Source organism: Oncorhynchus keta, chromosome 14 (assembly GCF_023373465.1).
Source record: "Oncorhynchus keta strain PuntledgeMale-10-30-2019 chromosome 14, Oket_V2, whole genome shotgun sequence".
In the NCBI taxonomy this organism is placed as follows: Eukaryota; Metazoa; Chordata; class Actinopteri; order Salmoniformes; family Salmonidae; genus Oncorhynchus; species Oncorhynchus keta.
The window spans coordinates 35,761-63,107 of NC_068434.1; the positions used below are offsets into that span (position 1 = coordinate 35,761).

At 42.3% G+C, this 27,347-nt stretch overlaps 1 protein-coding gene across 1 annotated transcript in view; it reads right to left on the reverse strand.

Moving 5' to 3' along the window:
* The window catches only part of LOC127907376 (transducin-like enhancer protein 4), a 33,107-nt gene extending 19,663 nt beyond the window's left edge, over positions 1-13,444 (reverse strand). Inside the window, exons 1-5 of the mRNA XM_052462626.1 lie at positions 13,412-13,444; positions 13,106-13,159; positions 11,262-11,417; positions 11,015-11,096; positions 4,722-4,906 (exon numbers count right to left, since the gene is read on the reverse strand). Coding sequence (XP_052318586.1) covers positions 4,722-4,906; positions 11,015-11,096; positions 11,262-11,417; positions 13,106-13,159; positions 13,412-13,444 — 510 coding nt within the window. The remainder of the gene's footprint in view (positions 1-4,721; positions 4,907-11,014; positions 11,097-11,261; positions 11,418-13,105; positions 13,160-13,411) is intronic.
* Positions 13,445-27,347: the final 13,903 nt, after the last annotated feature.

The following is a 27,347-nucleotide window of genomic DNA, read 5'->3' on the forward strand; positions in this document are numbered from 1 at the left end:
TGGCTGGCCCAGGTGATATTTAAGAGCTGCTGGCCCAGGTGATATTTAAAGAGTGGCTGGCCCAGGTGATATTTAAGAGTGGCTGGCCCAGGTGATATTTAAAGAGTGGCTGGCCCAGGTGATATTTAAGAGCGGTTGGCCCAGGTGATATTTAAGAGCTGCTGGCACAGGTGATATTTAAAGAGTGGCTGGCCCAGGTGATATTTAAGAGCTGCTGGCACAGGTGATATTTAAAGAGTGGCTGGCCCAGGTGATATTTAAGAGTGGCTGGCCCAGGTGATATTTAAGAGTGTCTGGCCCAGGTGATATTTAAAGAGTGGCTGGCCCAGGTGATATTTAAGAGTGGCTGGCCCAGGTGATATTTAAGAGTGTCTGGCCCAGTGCTCCAGTTGTATTGATAGATGAGGAGGGTCAACACCTTTAGTTGTATTGATAGATGTGGAGGGTGAACACCTTTAGTTGTATTGATAGATGTGGAGGGTCAACACCTTTAGTTGTCTGGAGAGATGTGGAGGGTGAACACCTTTAGTTGTATTGATAGATGTGGAGGGTGAACACCTTTAGTTGTCTGGAGAGATGTGGAGGGTCAACACCTTTAGTTGTATTGATAGATGTGGAGGGTGAACACGTTTAGTTGTCTGGAGAGATGTGGAGGGTGAACACCTTTAGTTGTATTGATAGATGAGGAGGGTCAACACCTTTAGTTGTATTGATAGATGTGGAGGGTGAACACCTTTAGTTGTCTGGAGAGATGTGGAGGGTGAACACGTTTAGTTGTCTGGAGAGATGTGGAGGGTGAACACCTTTAGTTGTATTGATAGATGAGGAGGGTGAACACCTTTAGTTGTCTGATAGATGTGGAGGGTGAACACGTTTAGTTGTCTGGAGAGATGTGGAGGGTGAACACCTTTAGTTGTATTGATAGATGTGGAGGGTCAACACCTTTAGTTGTCTGGAGAGATGTGGAGGGTGAACACCTTTAGTTGTCTGGAGAGATGTGGAGGGTGAACACCTTTAGTTGTCTGGAGAGATGTGGAGGGTGAACACGTTTAGTTGTCTGGAGAGATGTGGAGGGTGAACACCTTTAGTTGTATTGATAGATGTGGAGGGTGAACACCTTTAGTTGTCTGGAGAGATGTGGAGGGTGAACACGTTTAGTTGTCTGGAGAGATGTGGAGGGTGAACACCTTTAGTTGTATTGATAGATGTGGAGGGTGAACACCTTTAGTTGTCTGGAGAGATGTGGTGAACACGTTTAGTTGTCTGGAGAGATGTGGAGGGTGAACACCTTTAGTTGTCTGGAGAGATGTGGAGGGTGAACACGTTTAGTTGTCTGGAGAGATGTGGAGGGTGAACACCTTTAGTTGTCTGGAGAGATGAGGAGGGTCAACACGTTTAGTTGTCTGGAGAGATGTGGAGGGTGAACACGTTTAGTTGTCTGGAGAGATGTGGAGGGTGAACACGTTTAGTTGTCTGGAGAGATGTGGAGGGTGAACACCTTTAGTTGTATTGATAGATGTGGAGGGTGAACACCTTTAGTTGTCTGGAGAGATGTGGAGGGTGAACACGTTTAGTTGTCTGGAGAGATGTGGAGGGTGAACACCTTTAGTTGTCTGGAGAGATGTGGAGGGTGAACACCTTTAGTTGTATTGATAGATGTGGAGGGTCAACACGTTTAGTTGTCTGGAGAGATGTGGAGGGTCAACACCTTTAGTTGTATTGATAGATGTGGAGGGTCAACACCTTTAGTTGTCTGGAGAGATGTGGAGGGTGAACACCTTTAGTTGTCTGGAGAGATGTGGAGGGTGAACACGTTTAGTTGTCTGGAGAGATGTGGAGGGTCAACACCTTTAGTTGTATTGATAGATGTGGAGGGTCAACACCTTTAGTTGTATTGATAGATGTGGAGGGTCAACACCTTTAGTTGTCTGGAGAGATGTGGAGGGTGAACACCTTTAGTTGTCTTGATAGATGTGGAGGGTGAACACGTTTAGTTGTCTGGAGAGATGTGGAGGGTGAACACCTTTAGTTGTCTGGAGAGATGTGGAGGGTGAACACGTTTAGTTGTCTGGAGAGATGTGGAGGGTGAACACCTTTAGTTGTATTGATAGATGTGGAGGGTGAACACGTTTAGTTGTCTGGAGAGATGTGGAGGGTGAACACGTTTAGTTGTCTGGAGAGATGTGGAGGGTGAACACGTTTAGTTGTCTGGAGAGATGTGGAGGGTGAACACCTTTAGTTGTATTGATAGATGTGGAGGGTGAACACCTTTAGTTGTCTGGAGAGATGTGGAGGGTGAACACCTTTAGTTGTCTGGAGAGATGTGGAGGGTCAACACGTTTAGTTGTCTGGAGAGATGTGGAGGGTGAACACGTTTAGTTGTCTGGAGAGATGTGGAGGGTGAACACGTTTAGTTGTCTGGAGAGATGTGGAGGGTCAACACCTTTAGTTGTCTGGAGAGATGTGGAGGGTGAACACGTTTAGTTGTCTGGAGAGATGTGGAGGGTGAACACCTTTAGTTGTATTGATAGATGTGGAGGGTGAACACGTTTAGTTGTCTGGAGAGATGTGGAGGGTCAACACCTTTAGTTGTATTGATAGATGTGGACACACCTTTAGTTGTCTGGAGAGATGTGGAGGGTGAACAAGTTTAGTTGTCTGGAGAGATGTGGAGGGTGAACACCTTTAGTTGTATTGATAGATGTGGAGGGTCAACACCTTTAGTTGTCTGGAGAGATGTGGAGGGTGAACACGTTTAGTTGTCTGGAGAGATGTGGAGGGTGAACACCTTTAGTTGTATTGATAGATGTGGAGGGTGAACACGTTTAGTTGTCTGGAGAGATGTGGAGGGTCAACACCTTTAGTTGTATTGATAGATGTGGAGGGTCAACACCTTTAGTTGTCTGGAGAGATGTGGAGGGTGAACACCTTTAGTTGTATTGATAGATGTGGAGGGTGAACACCTTTAGTTGTCTGGAGAGATGTGGAGGGTGAACACCTTTAGTTGTCTGGAGAGATGTGGAGGGTGAACACGTTTAGTTGTCTGGAGAGATGTGGAGGGTCAACACGTTTAGTTGTATTGCTAGATGTGGAGGGTCAACACCTTTAGTTGTATTGATAGATGTGGAGGGTCAACACCTTTAGTTGTCTGGAGAGATGTGGAGGGTGAACACCTTTAGTTGTCTGGAGAGATGTGGAGGGTGAACACGTTTAGTTGTATTGATAGATGTGTCCTTCAGTGGGCACCCCCATGAGTGTCTTTCAGTGGGCACCCCCATGAGTGTCTTTCAGTGGGCACCCCCATGAGTGTATTTCAGTGGGCACCCCCATGAGTGTCTTTCAGTGGGCACCCCCATGAGTGTCTTTCAGTGGGCACCCCCATGAGTGTCTTTCAGTGTCTTTCAGTGGGCACCCCCATGAGTGTCTTTCAGTGTCTTTCAGTGGGCACCCCCATGAGTGTCTTTCAGTGTCTTTCAGTGGGCACCCCCATGAGTGTCCTTCAGTGGGCACCCCCATGAGTGTCTTTCAGTGGGCACCCCCATGAGTATCTTTCAGTGGGCGCCCCCATGAGTGTCCTTCAGAACCCCTCCTAAAACCCCACCTGTTTGGTTCTGGTTGGTGTCAGGGACTCTTTGTTCGTTCCCCTTCTGTTTGAGCGACATTTTGTTTTCTTGCTGGGGAACGTAATGTGAGGGAAAATGTTATTGTCTGAAGACATAGCCTTGAATTGTACACAGTGTGCATCTTCTCTCACTATCCTTGTTCGTGATGGTGACTGTGACCTCCTCAGACCAATTGGCACAACGCCTAGAATATGTTCTGGAAGTTAAGATAGGAGACATTGCTGAGCCCGCAAGATAACAGCCAGCCACCTGCAGGAACCAACCCTGTCAACCATGCCTGCGTAGCCAGCCACCTGCAGGAACCAACCCTGTCAACCATGCCTGCGTAGCCAGCCACCTGCAGGAACCAACCCTGTCAACCATGCCTGTGTAGCCAGCCACCTGCAGGAACCAACCCTGTCAACCATGCCTGCGTAGCCAGCCACCTGCAGGAACCAACCCTGTCAACCATGCCTGCGTAGCCAGCCACCTGCAGGAACCAACCCTGTCAACCATGCCTGCGTAGCCAGCCACCTGCAGGAACCAACCCTGTCACCTGCCTGTGTAGCCAGCCACCTGGAACCAACCCTGTCAACCATGCCTGTGTAGCCAGCCACCTGCAGGAACCAACCCTGTCAACCATGCCTGTGTAGCCAGCCACCTGCAGGAACCAACCCTGTCAACCATGCCTGCGTAGCCAGCCACCTGCAGGAACCAACCCTGTCAACCATGCCTGCGTAGCCAGCCACCTGCAGGAACCAACCCTGTCAACCATGCCTGCGTAGCCAGCCACCTGCAGGAACCAACCCTGTCAACCATGCCTGTGTCATGACGTTGGCCTGGGGGTAGGTTTATGACAGTCATAAATACCTCTTCCCCCCTTCTTCCTCTCTCTACCCTACGGATGTGACATTTGAAAACCCCTTGGTTAACGTAGAGATTCTGGGAACATTTCACTGTTAGTCTCCACCTGTGATAAATAACATGTGATTTGATTTTGATATCGCTCAAAGATTGTCCAACCACTTTATAATTTGTGTCAAAGAAAGAAGATTGAGTGACACTAATAAGATGGTGGACATGTGATTTGTTGTGAGTTGAGATGGGAGAATAGCGTACCACTTGTGATCGTCCGTAGGCCGCGACTGCAGCAGCTGCACTCATCTGAGGAGACAGGTTGTGTAGGGAGGAGTAGGCGCTGGCTCCGCCCAGGTCGCCGTTCAGCCCGTTGAGGCTTGGGTGGGGCACCATGCCAAACGCACCCGGGTAAGGACACGGCAACGCCAGGGGACGCAGACCAGGGCCTGGAACAAACAACATAAGTCAACCCCCTAAGATCTAACAGCCTGGGTTCTACTAAACTACAACTCAACCCCCTAAGATCTAAAGGCCTGGGTTCTACTAAGCTACAAATCAACCCCCTAAGATCTAACAGCCTGGGTTCTACTAAGCTACAAATCAACCCCCTAAGATCTAACAGCCTGGGTTCTACTAAACTACAACTCAACCCCCTAAGATCTAAAGGCCTGGGTTCTACTAAACTACAACTCAACCCCCTAAGATCTAAAGGCCTGGGTTCTACTGAGCTACAACTCAACCCCCTAAGATCTAAAGGCCTGGGTTCTACTAAGCTACAAATCAACCCCCTAAGATCTAACAGCCTAGGTTCTACTAAACTACAACTCAACCCCCTAAGATCTAAAGGCCTGGGTTCTACTAAGCTACAAATCAACCCCCTAAGATCTAACAGCCTGGGTTCTACTAAACTACAACTCAACCCCCTAAGATCTAACAGCCTGGGTTCTACTAAACTACAACTCAACCCCCTAAGATCTAAAGGCCTGGGTTCTACTGAGCTACAAATCAACCCCCTAACATCTAAAGGTCTGGGTTCTACTAAGCTACAAATCAACCCCCTAAGATCTAACAGCCTGTTTTCTACTAAGCTACAAATCAACCCCCTAATATCTAAAGGCCTGGGTTCTACTAAACTACAACTCAACCCCCTAAGATCTAACAGCCTGGGTTCTACTAAACTACAACTCAACCCCCTAAGATCTAAAGGCCTGGGTTCTACTGAGCTACAACTCAACCCCCTAAGATCTAAAGGCCTGGGTTCTACTAAGCTACAAATCAACCCCTAAAGATCTAACAGCCTAGGTTCTACTAAGCTACAAATCAACCCCTAAGATCTAAAGGCCTGGGTTCTACTAAGCTACAAATCAACCCCTAAGATCTAAAGGCCTGGGTTCTACTAAGCTACAAATCAACCCCCTAAGATCTAAAGGCCTGGGTTCTACTAAGCTACAAACTCAACCCCCTAAGATCTAAAGGCCTGGGTTCTACTGAGCTACAAATCAACCCCCTAACATCTAAAGGTCTGGGTTCTACTAAGCTACAAATCAACCCCCTAAGATCTAACAGCCTGTTTTCTACTAAGCTACAAATCAACCCCCTAATATCTAAAGGCCTGGGTTCTACTAAACTACAACTCAACCCCCTAAGATCTAACAGCCTGGGTTCTACTAAACTACAACTCAACCCCCTAAAGTCTAAGAGCCTGGGTTCTACTAAGCTAACACCTGGAATTGCTAATTAGGATAATTTAGCTATTTAATTTAGTATTTTTTGACCCCTTTAAGTATAAAAAATATATTTAAAATCATTTTGATGAAACATTGAATTTGGCCCATAGAAATGCGAAAAATAACATTCATACAAAACAGGTAGTCAAAAAATGTATGAAAAATGAAATATAGTGTCTATCCTATCCAACAGATAAAATATGCTCAGGAAATTATATATAATATATATATAATAAATGGAACCACTTTTTTGGGGCACTAAAGTTCTTCAATATACATTGAGTGGACAAAACATTAGGAACACCTGCTCTTTCTATGACATAGACTAACCAGGTGAATCCAGGTGAAAGCTATGATCCCTTATTGAGGAGATGAAGGGGAGGAGACAGGTTAAATCCACTTCAATCAGTGTAGATGAAGGGGAGGAGACAGGTTAAATCCACTTCAATCAGTGTAGATGAAGGGGAGGAGACAGGTTAAATCCACTTCAATCAGTGTAGATGAAGGGGAGGAGACTAAGTTCTACTAATTTAAATCCACTTCAATCAGTGTAGATGAAGGGAGGAGACTAAGAGTTAAATCCACTTCAATCAGTGTAGATGAAGGGGAGGAGTTCAGGTTAAATCCACTTCAATCAGTGTAGATAAAGGGGAGTATTTTTTGACAGGTATAAAAAAATAAAATCAATTTGATGAAACATGTAGATGAAGGGGAAAATAACATTCATACAAAACATGTAGTCAAAAAAGTATGAAAGATGAAGGAGGATCCAACAGATAAAATATGCCAAATTATATATAATAGTATAGATAAATGGAACCAGGAGAAGGTTAAATCCACTTCAATCAGTGTCTTTGAAGGGGAGGAGACAGGTTAAATCCACTTCAATCAGTGAGATGAAGGGAGGAGACAGGTTAAATCCACTTCAATCAGTGTAGATGAAGGGGAGGAGACAGGTTAAATCCACTTCAATCAGTGTAGATGAAGGGGAGGAGACAGGTTAAATCCACTTCAATCAGTGTAGATGAAGTGGGAGGAGGAGACAGGTTAAATCCACTTCAATCAGTGTAGATGAAGGGGAGGAGACAGGTTAAATCCACTTCAATCAGTGTAGATGAAGGGGAGGAGACAGGTTAAATCCACTTCAATCAGTGTAGATGAAGGGGAGGAGACAGGTTAAATCCACTTCAATCAGTGTAGATGAAGGGGAGGAGACAGGTTAAATCCACTCCAATCAGTGTAGATGAAGGGGAGGAGACAGGTTAAATCCACTTCAATCAGTGTAGATGAAGGGGAGGAGACAGGTTAAATCCACTTCAATCAGTGTAGATGAAGGGGAGGAGACAGGTTAAATCCACTTCAATCAGTGTAGATGAAGGGGAGGAGACAGGTTAAATCCACTTCAATCAGTGTAGATGAAGGGGAGGAGACAGGTTAAATCCACTTCAATCAGTGTAGATGAAGGGGAGGAGACAGGTTAAATCCACTTCAATCAGTGTAGATGAAGGGGAGGAGACAGGTTAAATCCACTTCAATCAGTGTAGATGAAGGGGAGGAGACAGGTTAAATCCACTTCAATCAGTGTAGATAAAGGGAGGAGACTGGTTAAATCCACTTCAATCAGTGTAGATGAAGGGGAGGAGACAGGTTAAATCCACTTCAATCAGTGTAGATGAAGGGGAGGAGACAGGTTAAATCCACTTCAATCAGTGTAGATGAAGGGGAGGAGACAGGTTAAATCCACTCCAATCAGTGTAGATGAAGGGGAGGAGACAGGTTAAATCCACTTCAATCAGTGTAGATGAAGGGAGGAGACAGGTTAAATCCACTTCAATCAGTGTAGATGAAGGGGAGGAGACAGGTTAAATCCACTTCAATCAGTGTAGATGAAGGGGAGGAGACAGGTTAAATCCACTTCAATCAGTGTAGATGAAGGGGAGGAGACAGGTTCCAAAGTGTAGGAAGGGAGGGACAGGTTAAATCCACTCCAATCAGTGTAGATGAAGGGGGAGTATGGTTAGGTGCCACGGTTTCAATGTGTAGAACTGCAACGGAGACTGGTTAAATCCACGCTCAACAGTTTAGATGAAGCAGTGGAGGTCGGTGCTCTTTAAGATCAGGGAGGACGACTTTATTTTGATAAACACAGACTCATTTCTATTACATTATATTGGATGACTGTCATTCATATTCCATTCACCCAGTAGTTCAATGTAACATCAATAGGTTTAGGTTACTGTCATTCACATTCACCCAGTTCAATGTAACATCAATAGGTTTAGGTTACTGTCATTCATATTCCATTCACCCAGTTCAATGTAACATCAATAGGTTTAGGTTACTGTCATTCATATTCCATTCACCCAGTTCAATGTAACATCAATAGGTTTAGGTTACTGTCATTCATATTCCATTCACCCAGTTCAATGTAACATCAATAGGTTTAGGTTACTGTCATTCATATTCACCCAGTTCAATGTAACAGTGATAGGTTTAGGCTCCTTCCTACATGATACCAGAATGTTCCCTGTACCCATCGTGAGGTTACTACAACCTATGAATGAAAGTGTAAAACGTAGGTGCACACGGGTCAAGAGAACAATTAGACGAATCAAGGTGACAGACAGTGTGACACATTCAATACCTCCTTGCACACTCTTGCCTGCATCTGTCTAATCTAGGTTTTAATCATTAGTCCAACAGTTGGAAATGAGAGTCTCTATTGGACAAATGCAGCTACGTTTATCCCTGTTTCATTCTGCTTATTTCCGTTCAAGAAACGTTTTTCAACAGAATCGGCTGAATGAATACACCGGTAATCACCATCGCAAACACAGGTCAGTTTCATAGCAGCCACATACAAACAGCATGATCATTTTGCTCGTCGTATAATTCCTTCTCACATCTACATGTTCTCCTCCTATCACCTTATCTCTTCGCGTGTGGACTTTCTGTGACCAGGTGAAAAAACCTTCAAGACAGACCTTCATAACGCTACACACAGCCTATATCATTGTCACCATATAGCTAAAGTCATAGTCAACATAGTTAGGAAATCATCTACAATCAAGCAGTACAGAATACAGTCAGCAAGCAGTTTAGCAGGTACACCGCCGGGCCACGGTGGCAATAAATTAATAAAACCAAAAGTTTACTTTGACTTGGAAGAGATCCAGTGTTGGATAGCCATAGCCAGCTAGCTAACATAGCATCCCTCTCTGTTGGATAGCCTTAGCCAGTTAGCTAACATAGCATCCCCCTCTGTTGGATAGCCTTAGCCAGCTAGCTAACATAGCATCCCTATATATTATTATATATTATATTATTATTATTATATCCCTCTCTGTTGGATAGCCTTAGCCTGCTAGCTAACATAGCATCCCTCTCTGTTGGATAGCCTTAGCCAGTTAGCTAACATAGCATCCCCCTCTGTTGGATAGCCTTAGCCAGCTAGCTAACATAGCATCCCTATATATTATTATATATTATATTATTATTATTATATCCCTCTCTGTTGGATAGCCTTAGCCTGCTAGCTAACATAGCATCCCTCTCTGTTGGATAGCCTTAGCCAGTTAGCTAACATAGCATCCCTCTCTGTTGGATAGCCTTAGCCTGCTAGCTAACATATCATCCCTCTTAGTTGGATAGCCTTAGCCAGTTAGCTAACATACCGTCCCTCTCTGTTGGATAGCCATAGCCAGCTAACTAACATAGCATCCCTCTCTGTTTGAGCCAGGTGTTTGAGTAGGCTAAACTAGCTAGCTGCAGTCGATGCTAGCTAAGTAAGTAAAAGCTAAAAAAAATCTATGTAGCTAGCTACATTTATTGGATTTCATGCTTTTCTGTCGTGTAAAAAGGTGCAGTAGACTATATCATAACGGCACATTTGAGCTTTTTGGGGATTGGGATTGTATATTTATTTAAATAAAATGTGTATCATCAGGCACAGGAAGCATCGGGCTTGAATGTTCTCTCAAAGCTCTAATCAAATCCAGATATAGGTCCATTTATATGCTTTATAATGCTTTTCAATGACTCTTACGGTTTTGGTTGGAAATATTACCTGGGAAAAATGTGATTTATTCTAGGGTAGGCAACTTTTTTGTAAATATTCAACCCTAGTAGAATGCATGCCTAAAAAATGAGGCTGTTCTGAGGTCAAAGGGAGTTTTGTACACTCAGTGTACACCTAAATAAGTATTGTGGGTGTCATAGAGAATTCAATGGTGGGGTCATATTAGTGTAACAAACTGTTTGGGCGCAACAGACCGAAGTTGTGAGGGTCGTAATGCCCAACACCATCGTGAGTCTCCCAAACTGTTCAGACGGAACAGACGTTTTGTGATAAGACCCAAACTGCTGTAGCTCTGCCACCTTCCACCACAAATGTGAAAAGCTGACGTAGGAGAATGGAAAAGCAGATATCTCTTAGACTGACAAATTTCGATTTCGGGATTTTTCTGTTACGTTTATTAGATCTCTGCTGAATAAGAATCACCTGACCTGCCTGGTTACAAAGGTTAAAGGTTCAACTGACCTGCCTGGTTACAAAGGTTAAAGGTTCAACTGACCTGCCTGGTTAAAAAGGTTAAAGGTTCAACTGACCTGCCTGGTTACAAAGGTTAAAGGTTCAACTGACCTGCCTGGTTAAAAAGGTTAAAGGTTCAACTGACCTGCTAGGTTAAAAAGGTTAAAGGTTCAACTGACCTGCCTGGTTAAAAAGGTTAAAGGTTCAACTGACCTGCCTGGTTACAAAGGTTAAAGGACGGTTCAATGAAATGTAAAGATTCTAAACACGTGTTTAAAGTCATTAGTGTGTCTCACCCTCTAGTCCTGACATTTTCCCTCTCAGACCGGGGGTCGAGGTGCTGCTGGGGGTGGGGGTCAGGGTGCTGGACTTCTCATTCTGGACATAAAAAAGGCTCATAATCCACTCATAACAATACAATTTTTAAGCACTGAACTCTGGTATATGAGAGATGAGAAAATCCACATTTTCCAGACTTGGGGTAAAGGTAGAAATATGTTGTAAATTTAGATTAAAGGGGAAAAAAGCCATGAGACGTCAGACCATGATGAGGTCTTTGGACTTGTTGGAGGGCGTACTACTGGATGAGGCCATAGAGGCGGGGCTGAGGGGAGGGACTTCCTTCTTCAGCAGACGGCTCTTATCCAATCGGTTCTCACGAGGGGAGTGAGTGGGGCTTCCTCTAGGAGAGGCAGGATCCTAAGATAACAGCGAAAGAGGAAATAGTTTGGTTGAGTTACATTTCTATGTATTGGTAAAGTGTTGGTTCCATGTTTCCTGAACTAAAATAAAAAATAAATATTGTTCTGTACTCACTAAAAGCTGATTTATCTCAAATGTTATTCACCAATTGGTTAAGATAATTGGTTCAACTGACAGGTGTGGTATATCAAGAAGCTGATTAAACAGCATGACCATTACACAGGTGCACCTTGTGCTGGGGTCAATAAAAGGCCACTGTAAAATGTGCAGTTTTGTCACAACACAATGCCACAGATGTCTGCATTTTTGAGGGAGCGTGCAATTGGCATGCAGACTACAGGAATGTCCACCAGAGCTGTTGCCAGAGAATTGCATGTTCATTTCTCTACCATAAGCCGCCTCCAACATAATTTATTAATTTGGCAGTACGTCCAACTGGCCTCACAAACGCAAACCACGTGTAGCCAGTCCAGTCCAGGACCTCCACATCTGGTTTCTTCACCTGTGGGATCCTTTGAGACCAGCCACCCGGACAGCTGATGAAACTGTATGTTTGCACAACCAAAGAATTTCTGCACAAACTGTCAGAACCCATCTCTGGGAAGCTCATCTGTGTGGTCATCACCCTCACCAGGGTCTTGACCTGACTGCAGTTTGACGTCGTAACCGACATCAGTGGGCAAATGCTTCAGCACGATGGCCACTGGCATGCTGGAGAAGTGTGATCTTTACGGATGAATCTTGGTTTCAACTGTACCAGGCAGATGGCAGACAGCGTGTATGGCTTCGTGTGGTTGAGCAGTTTGCTGATGTCAACGTTGTGAACAGAGTTCCCCATGGTGGGGTTACAGTACGGACAGGCATAAGCTACTGACAACGAACACCAATTGCATTTTATCAATGGCAATTTGAATGCAGAGAGATACTGTCACAAGATCCTGAGGCCCATTGATGTGCCATTCATCCGCTGCCATCACCTCATGTTTCAGCATGATAATGCACGGCCCTGTGTCGCAAGGATCTGTATACAATTCCTGGAAGCTGAAAATGTCACCGTTCCTCCGTGTCCTGTATACTCACCAGACATGTCACCCATTGAGCATGTTTGGGATGCTCTGGATCTACGTGTACGGTAACGTGTCCCAGTTCTTCCTGTATACTCACCAGACATGTCACCCATTGAGCATGTTTGGGATGCTCTGGATCTACGTGTACGGCAACGTGTCCCAGTTCTTCCTGCATACTCACCAGACATGACACCCATTGAGCATGTTTGGGATGCTCTGGATCTACGTGTACGGCAGCGTGTTCCAGTTTCCGCCAATATCCAGCTACATCTCAAAGTCATTGAAGAGGAGTGGGACAACATTCCAACAAGCCACAATCAACAGCCTGATCAACTCTATGTGAAGGAGATGTGTCACGCTGCATGAGACAAATGGTGATCACACCAGATACTGACTGGTTTTCTGATCCACGCCACTACCTTTTTTTTTAAAGGTATCTGTGACCAACAGATGCATATCTGTATTCCCAGTCATGTGAAATCCATAGATTAGGGCCTAATGGATTGATTTCAATTGACTGATTTCCTCATATGAACTGTAACTCAGTAAAACCTTTGAAATTGTTGCATTCATTGTTTGTTTGTTCAGTATTTATATACGACAAAGAGAGAATATAACCTCATTAGAGACATCCACCACCAGGCTGTCATCACTCTTCTCCCCGTCGCTGTCCTGAAACAGATACAATATAATACGAATTTATTGTCCCGAGACGAACACAACAACATATTGGTCCTCCTCAACAATTTACCATAGTTATATACCCTATACCAGGGCGTCATCAGAACATCCTGGCACTGACAAGCCTGACTGACGTAATCGATTAATCGGCAAGAATTTGGTTAGTTGAATGAGCTGTGTTAGCTCAGTGCGTTTGAAATAAACATCCTCTGGGTGTTGGGTTGAAATTCGCCTCAAACTCACGTAACGTGTGGCGCTCAGCTCCTTTTCAGACATTTTCTGTTTCTTGCTGTCTGAGGAGTCACCTGAACTCCTGTGCTTCTCTACTGCTCGGAAACTGGAGGAGGGGGACACAGACGGACTCTGAGAGAGAGAGAGAGAGAGAGAGAGAGAGAGAGAGAGAGAGAGAGAGAGAGAGAGAGAGAGAGAGAGAGAGAGAGAGAGAGAGAGAGAGAGAGAGAGAGAGAGAGCAAGAGAGAGAGAGAGAGCGAGAGAGAGAGAGAGAGCGAGAGAGAGAGCGAGAGAGAGAGAGAGAGAGAGAGCCAGAGCGAGAGCGAGAGCGAGAGCGAGAGAGAGAGAGAGAGAGAGAGAGAGAGAGAGAGAGAGAGAGTTAATGTTAGTTTACAAGTCTGATTTTGTAAGAGCCCAACTACCCCTCTTCTTAGAGGTGAGTACAGGATAAAAAGGAATGGAGAGAGGAGAGAAGAGGAGAGAAGGGGAGAGGAGAGGAGAGAAAGGAGAGGAGAGAAGGAAGAAGAGAGGAGAGAAGGGGAGAGAATGAAGAGGAGAGAAGAGAAGGGGAGAGGAGGAAGAGGAGAGAAGAGGAGAGGAGGAAGAGGAGAGGAGAGAAGAGAAGGGGAGAGGAGGAAGAGGAGAGAGAGAAGGGGAGAGGAGGAAGAGGAGAGGAGAGAAGAGAATGAAGAGGAGAGGAGAGGAGAGAAGGAGAGAGGAGGAAGAGGAGAGGAGGAAGAGGAGAGAAGAGAATGAAGAGGAGAGAAGGAGAGAGGAGGAAGAGGAGAGGAGGAAGAGGAGAGGAGAGAAGAGAATGAAGAGGAGAGGAGAGAAAGGAGAGGAGAGAAAGGAGAGGAGAGAAAGGAGAGGAGAGAAGGAAGAAGAGAGGAGAGGAGGAAGAGGAGAGGATAGGAGGAAGAGGAGAGGAGAGGAGGAAGAGGAGAGGAAAGAAGAGGAGAGAATGAAGGGGAGAATATTAGAGAAGAGGAGAGGAGAGAAGAGGAGAGGAGGAAGAGGATAGGAGAGAAGAGAATGAAGAGAGAAGAGAGGAGAGAAAGGAGAGGATAGAAAGGAGAGGAGAGAAGAGGAGAAGGAAGAAGAGAGGAGAGAGGAAGAGGAGAGGAGAGAAGAGGAGAGGAGGAAGAGGATAGGAGAGAAGAGAATGAAGAGGAGAGGAGAGAAAGGAGAGGAGAGAAAGGAGAGGATAGAAGGAAGAAGAGAGAAGAGGAGAGGAGGAAGAGGAGAGGAGAAAAGGAGAGGAGAGAAAGGAGAGGAGAGAAGGAAGAAGAGAGGAGAGGAGGAAGAGGAGAGGATGAAGAGGAGAGGAGAAAAATAAGAGGAGAGGAGAGAAAGAAGAGGAGAGGAGGAAGAGGAGAGGAGAGGAGGAAGAGTAGAGGAGAGAATGAAATAAGAGGAGAGGAGAGAAAGAAAGAGAGGAGGAAGGGGAGAGGAGAGGAGAGAGGAAGAGGGAGAGGAGAGAAGGAAGAGGAGAGGAGAGGAGGAAGAGGAGAGGAGGAAGGAGAGGAGAGAGAGAAGAGGAGAGAATGAAATGGAGAGGAGGAAGAGGAGAAGGGAGAGAGAAAAAGGATTAGAGGAGAATGCAGCAGGACCTTTACCTTGACCTTTCCACTAACTCATCCTGCCCTTTACCGTGCTGCTAGAGTTGATGACTGGCAAACACTGTGTGTGTGTGTGTGTGTGTGTGTGTGTGTGTGTGTGTGTGTGTGTGTGTGTGTGTGTGTGTGTGTGTGTGTGTGTGTGTGTGTGTGTGTGTGTGTGTGTGTGTGTGTGTGTGTGTGTGTGTGTGTGTGTGTGTCAGTGACTAGATGAAAACAGTCCCAATTTGCTTCCTTCCCCTTCCTCTTGGCCCTAACCCTTCAATGATTATCCTTTTCTACAACCAGACAGTATAGATGACAGATCAGAGCAGTATGAGACAGTACAGATGACAGATCAGAGCAGCATTAGGCAGTACAGATGACAGATCAGAGCAGTATGAGACAGTACAGATGACAGAGCAGAGCAGCATTAGACAGTACAGATGACAGATCAGAGCAGTATTAGACAGTACAGATGACAGATCAGAGCATTATTAGACAGTACAGATGACAGATCAGAGCAGTATTAGACAGTACAGATGACAGATCAGAGCAGTATTAGACAGTACAGATGACAGATCAGAGCAGAATTAGACAGTACAGATGACAGATCAGAGCAGAATTAGACAGTACAGATGACAGATCAGAGCAGTATTAGACAGTACAGATGACAGATCAGAGCAGTATTAGACAGTACAGATGACAGATCAGAGCAGCATTAGACAGTACAGATGACAGATCAGAGCAGTATTAGACAGTACAGATGACAGATCAGAGCAGTATTAGACAGTACAGATGACAGATCAGAGCAGTATTAGACAGTACAGATGACAGATCAGAGCAGTATTAGACAGTACAGATGACAGATCAGAGCAGAATTAGACAGTACAGATGACAGATCAGAGCAGAATTAGACAGTACAGATGACAGATCAGAGCAGCATTAGACAGTACAGATGACAGATCAGAGCAGTATTAGACAGTACAGATGACAGATCAGAGCAGTATTAGACAGTACAGATGACAGATCAGAGCAGTATTAGACAGTACAGATGACAGATCAGAGCAGTATTAGACAGTACAGATGACAGATCAGAGCAGCATTAGACAGTACAGATGACAGATCAGAGCAGTATTAGACAGTACAGATGACAGATCAGAGCAGCATTAGACAGTACAGATGACAGATCAGAGCAGTATTAGACAGTACAGATGACAGATCAGAGCAGTATTAGACAGTACAGATGACAGATCAGAGCAGTATTAGACAGTATAGATGACAGATCAGAGCAGAATTAGACAGTACAGATGACAGATCAGAGCAGTATTAGACAGTACAGATGACAGAGCAGAGCAGTATTAGACAGTACAGATGACAGATCAGAGCAGTATTAGACAGTACAGGTGACAGATCAGAGCAGTATTAGACAGTACAGATGACAGCACATACTGTGCTTTCACACACATTCAATGTTTTTTTCTAAATATTTAGACTAGCTACTGTATAACACACCACTGATAAGGCCACTACAAGACCTGACAAAAAACTACAAAGACCTGACAAAGAACTACAAAGACCTGACAAAGAACTACAAAGACCTGACAAAACACTACAAAGACCTGACAAAGACCACTGCAAAGACCTGACAAAGACCTGACAAAAACCGCTACAAAAAACTACAAAGACCTGACAAAGAACTACAAAGACCTGACAAAACACTACAAAGACCTGACAAAGACCTCTGCAAAGATCTGACAAAGACCTAACAAAAACCGCTACAAAAACTACAAAGACCTGACAAAGAACTACAAAGACCTGACAAAACACTACAAAGACCTGACAAAGACCACTGCAAAGATGACAAAACAAAGACCTGACAAAGACCACTGCAAAGACCTGACATGAAACACTACAAAGACCTGACAAAACACTGCAAAGACCTGACATGAAACATTACAAAGACCTGACAAAACACTGCAAAGACCTGACATGAAACACTACAAAGACCTGACAAAACACTGCAAAGACCTGACATGAAACACTACAAAGACCTGACAAAACACTGCAAAGACCTGACATGAAACACTACAAAGACCTGACAAAACACTGCAAAGACCTGACATGAAACACTACAAAGACCTGACAAAACACTGCAAAGACCTGACATGAAACACTACAAAGACCTGACAAAACACTGCAAAGACCTGACATGAAACACTACAAAGACCTGACAAAACACTGCAAAGACCTGACATGAAACACTGCAAAGACCTGACAAAACACTGCAAAGACCTGACAAAACACTACAAAGACCTGACATGAAACACTACAAAGACCTGACAAAACACTACAAAGACCTGACATGAAACACTACAAAGACCTGACATGAAACACTACAAAGACCTGACATGAAACACTACAAAGACCTGACATGAAACACTACAAAGACCTGACATGAAACACTACAAAGACCTGACATGAAACACTACAAAGACCTGACATGAAACACTACAAAGACCTGACATGAAACACTACAAAGACCTGACATGAAACACTACAAAGACCTGACATGAAACACTACAAAGACCTGACAAAACACTACAAAGACCTGACATGAAACACTACAAAGACCTGACAAAACACTACAAAGACCTGACAAAACACTACAAAGACCTGACATGAAACACTACAAAGACCTGACATGAAACACTACAAAGACCTGACATGAAACACTACAAAGACCTGACGTGAAACACTACAAAGACCTGACATGAAACACTACAAAGACCTGACAAAACACTACAAAGACCTGACATGAAACACTATAAAGACCTGACAAAACACTACAAAGACCTGACATGAAACACTACAAAGACCTGACATGAAACACTACAAAGACCTGACATGAAACACTACAAAGACCTGACATGAAACACTACAAAGACCTGACATGAAACACTACAAAGACCTGACAAAACACTACAAAGACCTGACATGAAACACTACAAAGACCTGACATGAAACACTACAAAGACCTGACAAAACACTACAAAGACCTGACATGAAACACTACAAAGACCTGACAAAACACTACAAAGACCTGACATGAAACACTACAAAGACCTGACATGAAACACTACAAAGACCTGACATGAAACACTACAAAGACCTGACAAAACACTACAAAGACCTGACATGAAACACTACAAAGACCTGACAAAACACTACAAAGACCTGACATGAAACACTACAAAGACCTGACATGAAACACTACAAAGACCTGACATGAAACACTACAAAGACCTGACATGAAACACTACAAAGACCTGACATGAAACACTACAAAGACCTGACAAAACACTACAAAGACCTGACACAAAACACTACAAAGACCTGACAAAACACTACAAAGACCTGACATGAAACACTACAAAGACCTGACAAAACACTACAAAGACCTGACATGAAACACTACAAAGACCTGACATGAAACACTACAAAGACCTGACATGAGAACACTACAAAGACCTGACATGAAACACTACAAAGACCTGACATGAAACACTACAAAGACCTGACAAAACACTACAAAGACCTGACAAAACACTACAAAGACCTGACAAAACACTACAAAGACCTGACATGAAACACTACAAAGACCTGACAAAACACAACAAAGACCTGACATGAAACACTACAAAGACCTGACAAAACACTACAAAGACCTGACATGAAACACTACAAAGACCTGACATGAAACACTACAAAGACCTGACAAAACACTACAAAGACCTGACATGAAACACTACAAAGACCTGACAAAACACTACAAAGACCTGACATGAAACACTACAAAGACCTGACATGAAACACTACAAAGACCTGACATGAAACACTACAAAGACCTGACAAAACACTACAAAGACCTGACATGAAACACTACAAAGACCTGACAAAACACTACAAAGACCTGACATGAAACACTACAAAGACCTGACATGAAACACTACAAAGACCTGACAAAACACTACAAAGACCTGACATGAAACACTACAAAGACCTGACATGAAACACTACAAAGACCTGACAAAACACTACAAAGACCTGACAAAACACTACAAAGACCTGACAAAACACTACAAAGACCTGACATGAAACACTACAAAGACCTGACAAAACACTACAAAGACCTGACATGAAACACTACAAAGACCTGACATGAAACACTACAAAGACCTGACATGAAACACTACAAAGACCTGACGTGAAACACTACAAAGACCTGACATGAAACACTACAAAGACCTGACAAAACACTACAAAGACCTGACATGAAACACTACAAAGACCTGACATGAAACACTACAAAGACCTGACATGAAACACTATAAAGACCTGACAAAACACTACAAAGACCTGACATGAAACACTACAAAGACCTGACGTGAAACACTACAAAGACCTGACATGAAACACTACAAAGACCTGACATGAAACACTACATCACTACAAAAGTCAACAACATTGTAACAACCGTTCAATCAAACCAACACCACAGACAAGATTCAAACATTTCAAAACAGCACACACACAGTATCTACGGTAACAGTATCTGCGGTAACAGTATCTGAGTAACAGTATCTGAGGTAACAGTTTCTGAGGTAACAGTATCTAAGGTAACAGTATCTGAGGTAACAGTATCTGAGGTAACAGTATCTGAGGTAACAGTGTCTGAGGTAACAGTATCTGAGGTAACAGTATCTGAGGTAACAGTTTCTGAGTAACAGTGTCTGAGGTAACAGTATCTGAGGTAACAGTATCTGAGGTAACAGTGTCTGAAGTAACAAACAGTATCTGCGGTAACAGAATCTACGGTAACAGTTTCTGAGGTAACAGTTTCTGAGGTAACAGTATCTACGGTAACAGTGTCTGAGGTAACAGTATCTGAGGTAACAGTATCTGAGGTAACAGTGTCTGAGTAACAGTGTCTGAGGTAACAGTATCTGCGGTAACAGTATCTGAGGTAACAGTGTCTGAGTAACAGTGTCTGAGGTAACAGTATCTGAGGTAACAGTGTCTGAGGTAACAGTATCTGCGGTAACAGTATCTGAGGTAACAGTGTCTGAGTAACAGTGTCTGAGGTAACAGTATCTGAGGTAACAGTATCTGAGGTAACAGTATCTGCAGTAACAGAGTCTGAGTAACAGTGTCTGAGGTAACAGTATCTGCGGTAACAGAGTCTGGGTAACAGTGTCTGAGGTAACAGTATCTGCGGTAACAGTGTCTGAGTAACAGTGTCTGAGTAACAGTATCTGCGGTAACAGTGTCTGAGTAACAGTGTCTGAGGTAACAGTATCTGCGGTAACAGAGTCTGGGTAACAGTGTCTGAGGTAACAGTATCTGCGGTAACAGTGTCTGAGTAACAGTGTCTGAGTAACAGTTTCTGTGGTAACAGTATCTGAGGTAACAGTGTCTGAGGTAACAGTATCTGAGGTAACAGTATATGAGGTAACAGTTTCTGTGGTAACAGTATCTGAGGTAACAGTATCTGAGGTAACAGTTTTTGAGGTAACAGTATCTGAGGTAACAGTTTCTGTGGTAACAGTATCTGAGGTAACAGTATCTGAGGTAACAGTGTCTGAGGTAACAGTTTCTGAGGTAACAGTATCTGAGGTAACAGTATCTGAGGTAACAGTGTCTGAGGTAACAGTTTTTGAGGTAACAGTTTCTGAGGTAACAGTTTTTGAGGTAACAGTTTCTGAGGTAACAGTTTCTGAGGTAACAGTATCTGAGGTAACAGTATCTGAGGTAACAGTATCTGAGGTAAAAGTATCTGAGATAACAGTGAGGACATGAAGTAATAGACGCGCCACAAGCTGGCGGAACCCTGTGGACGGTTGCCAGGGCAACAGGAAACCACCGACCAGGAGCTTATTGGCTTCATAGAGTCTGACTGCAGGCCACAGAGAGCGCTGTAAGGCTGTGTGTGTGTGTTCGTCTCTTCCTGGTGTTGTAATGAAAGTCATTCATCTCTGTCTCTTTCCTCAGCAACACACAACTGATTATTTGATATTGCAACAAAATTTGCGCACACACACACTGGTATGACACACATATCACAGAGCCTTCAGGCAGCATTAGTGTAGGAGGATTAGGAGTGAGATAACATGGAGTGGTAGGGGACCATGAGATAACATATTAAACCATAGATAACATATTAAACATTGAGTGGTAGGGGACCATGAGATAACATATTAAACATGGAGTGGTAGGGGACCATGAGATAACATATTAAACATGGAGTGGGGGAGGACCATGAGATAACATATTAAACATGGAGTGGTAGGGGACCATGAGATAACATATTAAACATGGAGTGGGGAGGACCATGAGATAACATATTAAACCATAGATAACATATTAAACATGGAGTGGGGGAGGACCATGAGATAACATATTAAACCATAGATAACATATTAAACATGGAGTGGGGGAGGACCATGAGATAACATATTGAACATGGAGTGGGGGAGGACCATGAGATAACATATTAAACCATAGATAACATATTAAACATGGAGTGGTAGAGAACCATGAGATAACATATTAAACATGGAGTGGTAGAGGACCATGAGATAACATATTAAACCATAGATAACATATTAAATATGGAGTGGTGGAGGACCATGAGATAACATATTAAACATGGAGTGGGGGAGGACCATGAGATAACATATTAAACCATAGATAACATATTAAACATGGAGTGGGGAGGACCATGAGATAACATATTAAACATGGAGTGGGGGAGGACCATGAGATAACATATTAAACATGGAGTGGTAGAGGACCATGAGATAACATATTAAACATGGAGTGGGGGAGGACCATGAGATAACATATTAAACATGGAGTGGTAGGGGACCATGAGATAACATATTAAACCATAGATAACATATTAAACATGGAGTGGTAGAGAACCATGAGATAACATATTAAACCATAGATAACATATTAAACATGGAGTGGTAGAGAACCATGAGATAACATATTAAACATGGAGTGGTAGAGGACCATGAGATAACATATTAAACCATAGATAACATATTAAACATGGAGTGGGGAGGACCATGAGATAACATATTAAACCATAGATAACATATTAAACATGGAGTGGGGGAGGACCATGAGATAACATATTAAACATGGAGTGGTAGAGAACCATGAGATAACATATTAAACATGGAGTGGTAGGGGACCATGAGATAACATATTAAACATGGAGTGGGGAGGACCATGAGAAAACATATTAAACCATAGATAACATATTAAACATGGAGTGGTAGAGAACCATGAGATAACATATTAAACATGGAGTGGTAGGGGACCATGAGATAACATATTAAACCATAGATAACATATTAAACATGGAGTGGTAGAGAACCATGAGATAACATATTAAACATGGAGTGGTAGGGGACCATGAGATAACATATTAAACATGGAGTGGGGAGGACCATGAGATAACATATTAAACATGGAGTGGTAGGGGACCATGAGATAACATATTAAACATGGAGTGGGGAGGACCATGAGATAACATATTAAACCATAGATAACATATTAAACATGGAGTGGGGGAGGACCATGAGATAACATATTAAACCATAGATAACATATTAAACATGGAGTGGGGAGGACCATGAGATAACATATTAAACATGGAGTGGGGGAGGACCATGAGATAACATATTAAACCATAGATAACATATTAAACATGGAGTGGTAGAGAACCATGAGATAACATATTAAACATGGAGTGGTAGAGGACCATGAGATAACATATTAAACCATAGATAACATATTAAACATGGAGTGGTGGAGAACCATGAGATAACATATTAAACATGGAGTGGGGAGGACCATGAGATAACATATTAAACCATAGATAACATATTAAACATGGAGTGGGGAGGACCATGAGATAACATATTAAACATGGAGTGGGGGAGGACCATGAGATAACATATTAAACATGGAGTGGTAGAGGACCATGAGATAACATATTAAACATGGAGTGGGGGAGGACCATGAGATAACATATTAAACATGGAGTGGTAGGGGACCATGAGATAACATATTAAACCATAGATAACATATTAAACATGGAGTGGTAGAGAACCATGAGATAACATATTAAACCATAGATAACATATTAAACATGGAGTGGGGAGGACCATGAGATAACATATTAAACATGGAGTGGTAGGGGACCATGAGATAACATATTAAACCATAGATAACATATTAAACATGGAGTGGTAGAGAACCATGAGATAACATATTAAACATGGAGTGGTAGAGGACCATGAGATAACATATTAAACCATAGATAACATATTAAACATGGAGTGGGGAGGACCATGAGATAACATATTAAACATGGAGTGGGGAGGACCATGAGATAACATATTAAACCATAGATAACATATTAAACATGGAGTGGTAGAGAACCATGAGATAACATATTAAACATGGAGTGGTAGGGGACCATGAGATAACATATTAAACATGGAGTGGGGAGGACCATGAGATAACATATTAAACCATAGATAACATATTAAACATGGAGTGGTAGAGGACCATGAGATAACATATTAAACATGGAGTGGTAGGGGACCATGAGATAACATATTAAACCATAGATAACATATTAAACATGGAGTGGTAGAGAACCATGAGATAACATATTAAACATGGAGTGGTAGAGGACCATGAGATAACATATTAAACATGGAGTGGGGGGACCATGAGATAACATATTAAACCATAGATAACATATTAAACATGGAGTGGGGGAGGACCATGAGATAACATATTAAACCATAGATAACATATTAAACATGGAGTGGGGAGGACCATGAGATAACATATTAAACATGGAGTGGGGAGGACCATGAGATAACATATTAAACCATAGATAACATATTAAACATGGAGTGGTAGAGGACCATGAGATAACATATTAAACATGGAGTGGTAGAGGACCATGAGATAACATATTAAACCATAGATAACATATTAAACATGGAGTGGTGGAGGACCATGAGATAACATATTAAACATGGAGTGGGGGAGGACCATGAGATAACATATTAAACCATAGATAACATATTAAACATGGAGTGGGGAGGACCATGAGATAACATATTAAACATGGAGTGGGGAGGACCATGAGATAACATATTAAACCATGAGATAACATATTAAACATGGAGTGGGGAGGACCATGAGATAACATATTAAACATGGAGTGGGGAGGACCATGAGATAACATATTAAACCATAGATAACATATTAAACATGGAGTGGTAGAGAACCATGAGATAACATATTAAACCATAGATAACATATTAAACATGGAGTGGGGAGGACCATGAGATAACATATTAAACATGGAGTGGGGAGGACCATGAGATAACATATTAAACCATAGATAACATATTAAACATGGAGTGGTAGAGAACCATGAGATAACATATTAAACATGGAGTGGTAGAGGACCATGAGATAACATATTAAACCATAGATAACATATTAAACATGGAGTGGGGGAGGACCATGAGATAACATATTAAACCATAGATAACATATTAAACATGGAGTGGGGAGGACCATGAGATAACATATTAAACCATAGATAACATATTAAACATGGAGTGGTAGAGAACCATGAGATAACATATTAAACATGGAGTGGTAGGGGACCATGAGATAACATATTAAACATGGAGTGGTAGAGGACCATGAGATAACATATTAAACCATAGATAACATATTAAACATGGAGTGGTGGAGAACCATGAGATAACATATTAAACATGGAGTGGTAGGGGACCATGAGATAACATATTAAACCATAGATAACATATTAAACATGGAGTGGGGAGGACCATGAGATAACATATTAAACATGGAGTGGTAGGGGACCATGAGATAACATATTAAACATGGAGTGGGGGAGGACCATGAGATAACATATTAAACATGGAGTGGTAGGGGACCATGAGATAACATATTAAACATGGAGTGGGGGAGGACCATGAGATAACATATTAAACATGGAGTGGTAGGGGACCATGAGATAACATATTAAACCATAGATAACGTATTAAACATGGAGTGGTAGGGGACCATGAGATAACATATTAAACCATAGATAACATATTAAACATGGAGTGGGGGAGGACCATGAGATAACATATTAAACATGGAGTGGTAGGGGACCATGAGATAACATATTAAACCATAGATAACATATTAAACATGGAGTGGGGAGGACCATGAGATAACATATTAAACCATAGATAACATATTAAACATGGAGTGGTAGGGGACCATGAGATAACATATTAAACATGGAGTGGTAGGGGACCATGAGATAACATATTAAACCATAGATAACATATTAAACATGGAGTGGGGAGGACCATGAGATAACATATTAAACATGGAGTGGGGAGGACCATGAGATAACATATTAAACATGGAGTGGGGAGGACCATGAGATAACATATTAAACCATAGATAACATATTAAACATGGAGTGGTAGAGGACCATGAGATAACATATTAAACATGGAGTGGGGAGGACCATGAGATAACATATTAAACATGGAGTGGGGAGGACCATGAGATAACATATTAAACCATAGATAACATATTAAACATGGAGTGGTAGGGGACCATGAGATAACATATTAAACATGGAGTGGGGAGGACCATGAGATAACATATTAAACATGGAGTGGGGAGGACCATGAGATAACATATTAAACATGGAGTGGTAGGGGACCATGAGATAACATATTAAACATGGAGTGGTAGGGGACCATGAGATAACATATTAAACCATAGATAACATATTAAACATGGAGTGGTAGAGAACCATGAGATAACATATTAAACATGGAGTGGTAGGGGACCATGAGATAACATATTAAACCATAGATAACATATTAAACATGGAGTGGGGGAGGACCATGAGATAACATATTAAACATGGAGTGGTAGGGGACCATAGATAACATATTAAACCATAGATAACATATTAAACATGGAGTGGGGGAGGACCATGAGATAACATATTAAACATGGAGTGGTAGAGAACCATGAGATAACATATTAAACCATAGATAACATATTAAACATGGAGTGGTAGAGAACCATGAGATAACATATTAAACCATAGATAACATATTAAATATGGAGTGGGGAGGACCATGAGATAACATATTAAACCATAGATAACATATTAAACATGGAGTGGTAGGGGACCATGAGATAACATATTAAACATGGAGTGGGGGAGGACCATGAGTTAACATATTAAACATGGAGTGGTAGAGAACCATGAGATAACATATTAAACATGGAGTGGTAGAGGACCATGAGATAACATATTAAACATGGAGTGGGGGACCAGAGATAACATATTAAACCATAGATAACATATTAAACATGGAGTGGGGAGGACCATGAGATAACATATTAAACCATAGATAACATATTAAACATGGAGTGGGGAGGACCATGAGATAACATATTAAACATGGAGTGGGGAGGACCATGAGATAACATATTAAACATAGATAACATATTAAACATGGAGTGGTAGAGGACCATGAGATAACATATTAAACATGGAGTGGTAGAGGACCATGAGATAACATATTAAACATAGATAACATATTAAACATGGAGTGGTGGAGGACCATGAGATAACATATTAAACATGGAGTGGGGAGGACCATGAGATAACATATTAAACCATAGATAACATATTAAACATGGAGTGGGGAGGACCATGAGATAACATATTAAACATGGAGTGGGGGAAACCATGAGATAACATATTAAACATGGAGTGGTAGAGGACCATGAGATAACATATTAAACATGGAGTGGGGGAGGACCATGAGATAACATATTAAACATGGAGTGGGAGGACCATGAGATAACATATTAAACCATAGATAACATATTAAACATGGAGTGGTAGAGAACCATGAGATAACATATTAAACCATAGATAACATATTAAACATGGAGTGGGGAGGACCATGAGATAACATATTAAACATGGAGTGGTAGGGGACCATGAGAGGACCATGAGATAACATATTAAACATGGAGTGGTAGAACCATGAGATAACATATTAAACATGGAGTGGTAGAGGACCATGAGATAAGATATTAAACATATAACATATTAAACATGGAGTGGGGAGGACCATGAGATAACATATTAAACCATAGATAACATATTAAACATGGAGGATTAAACCATA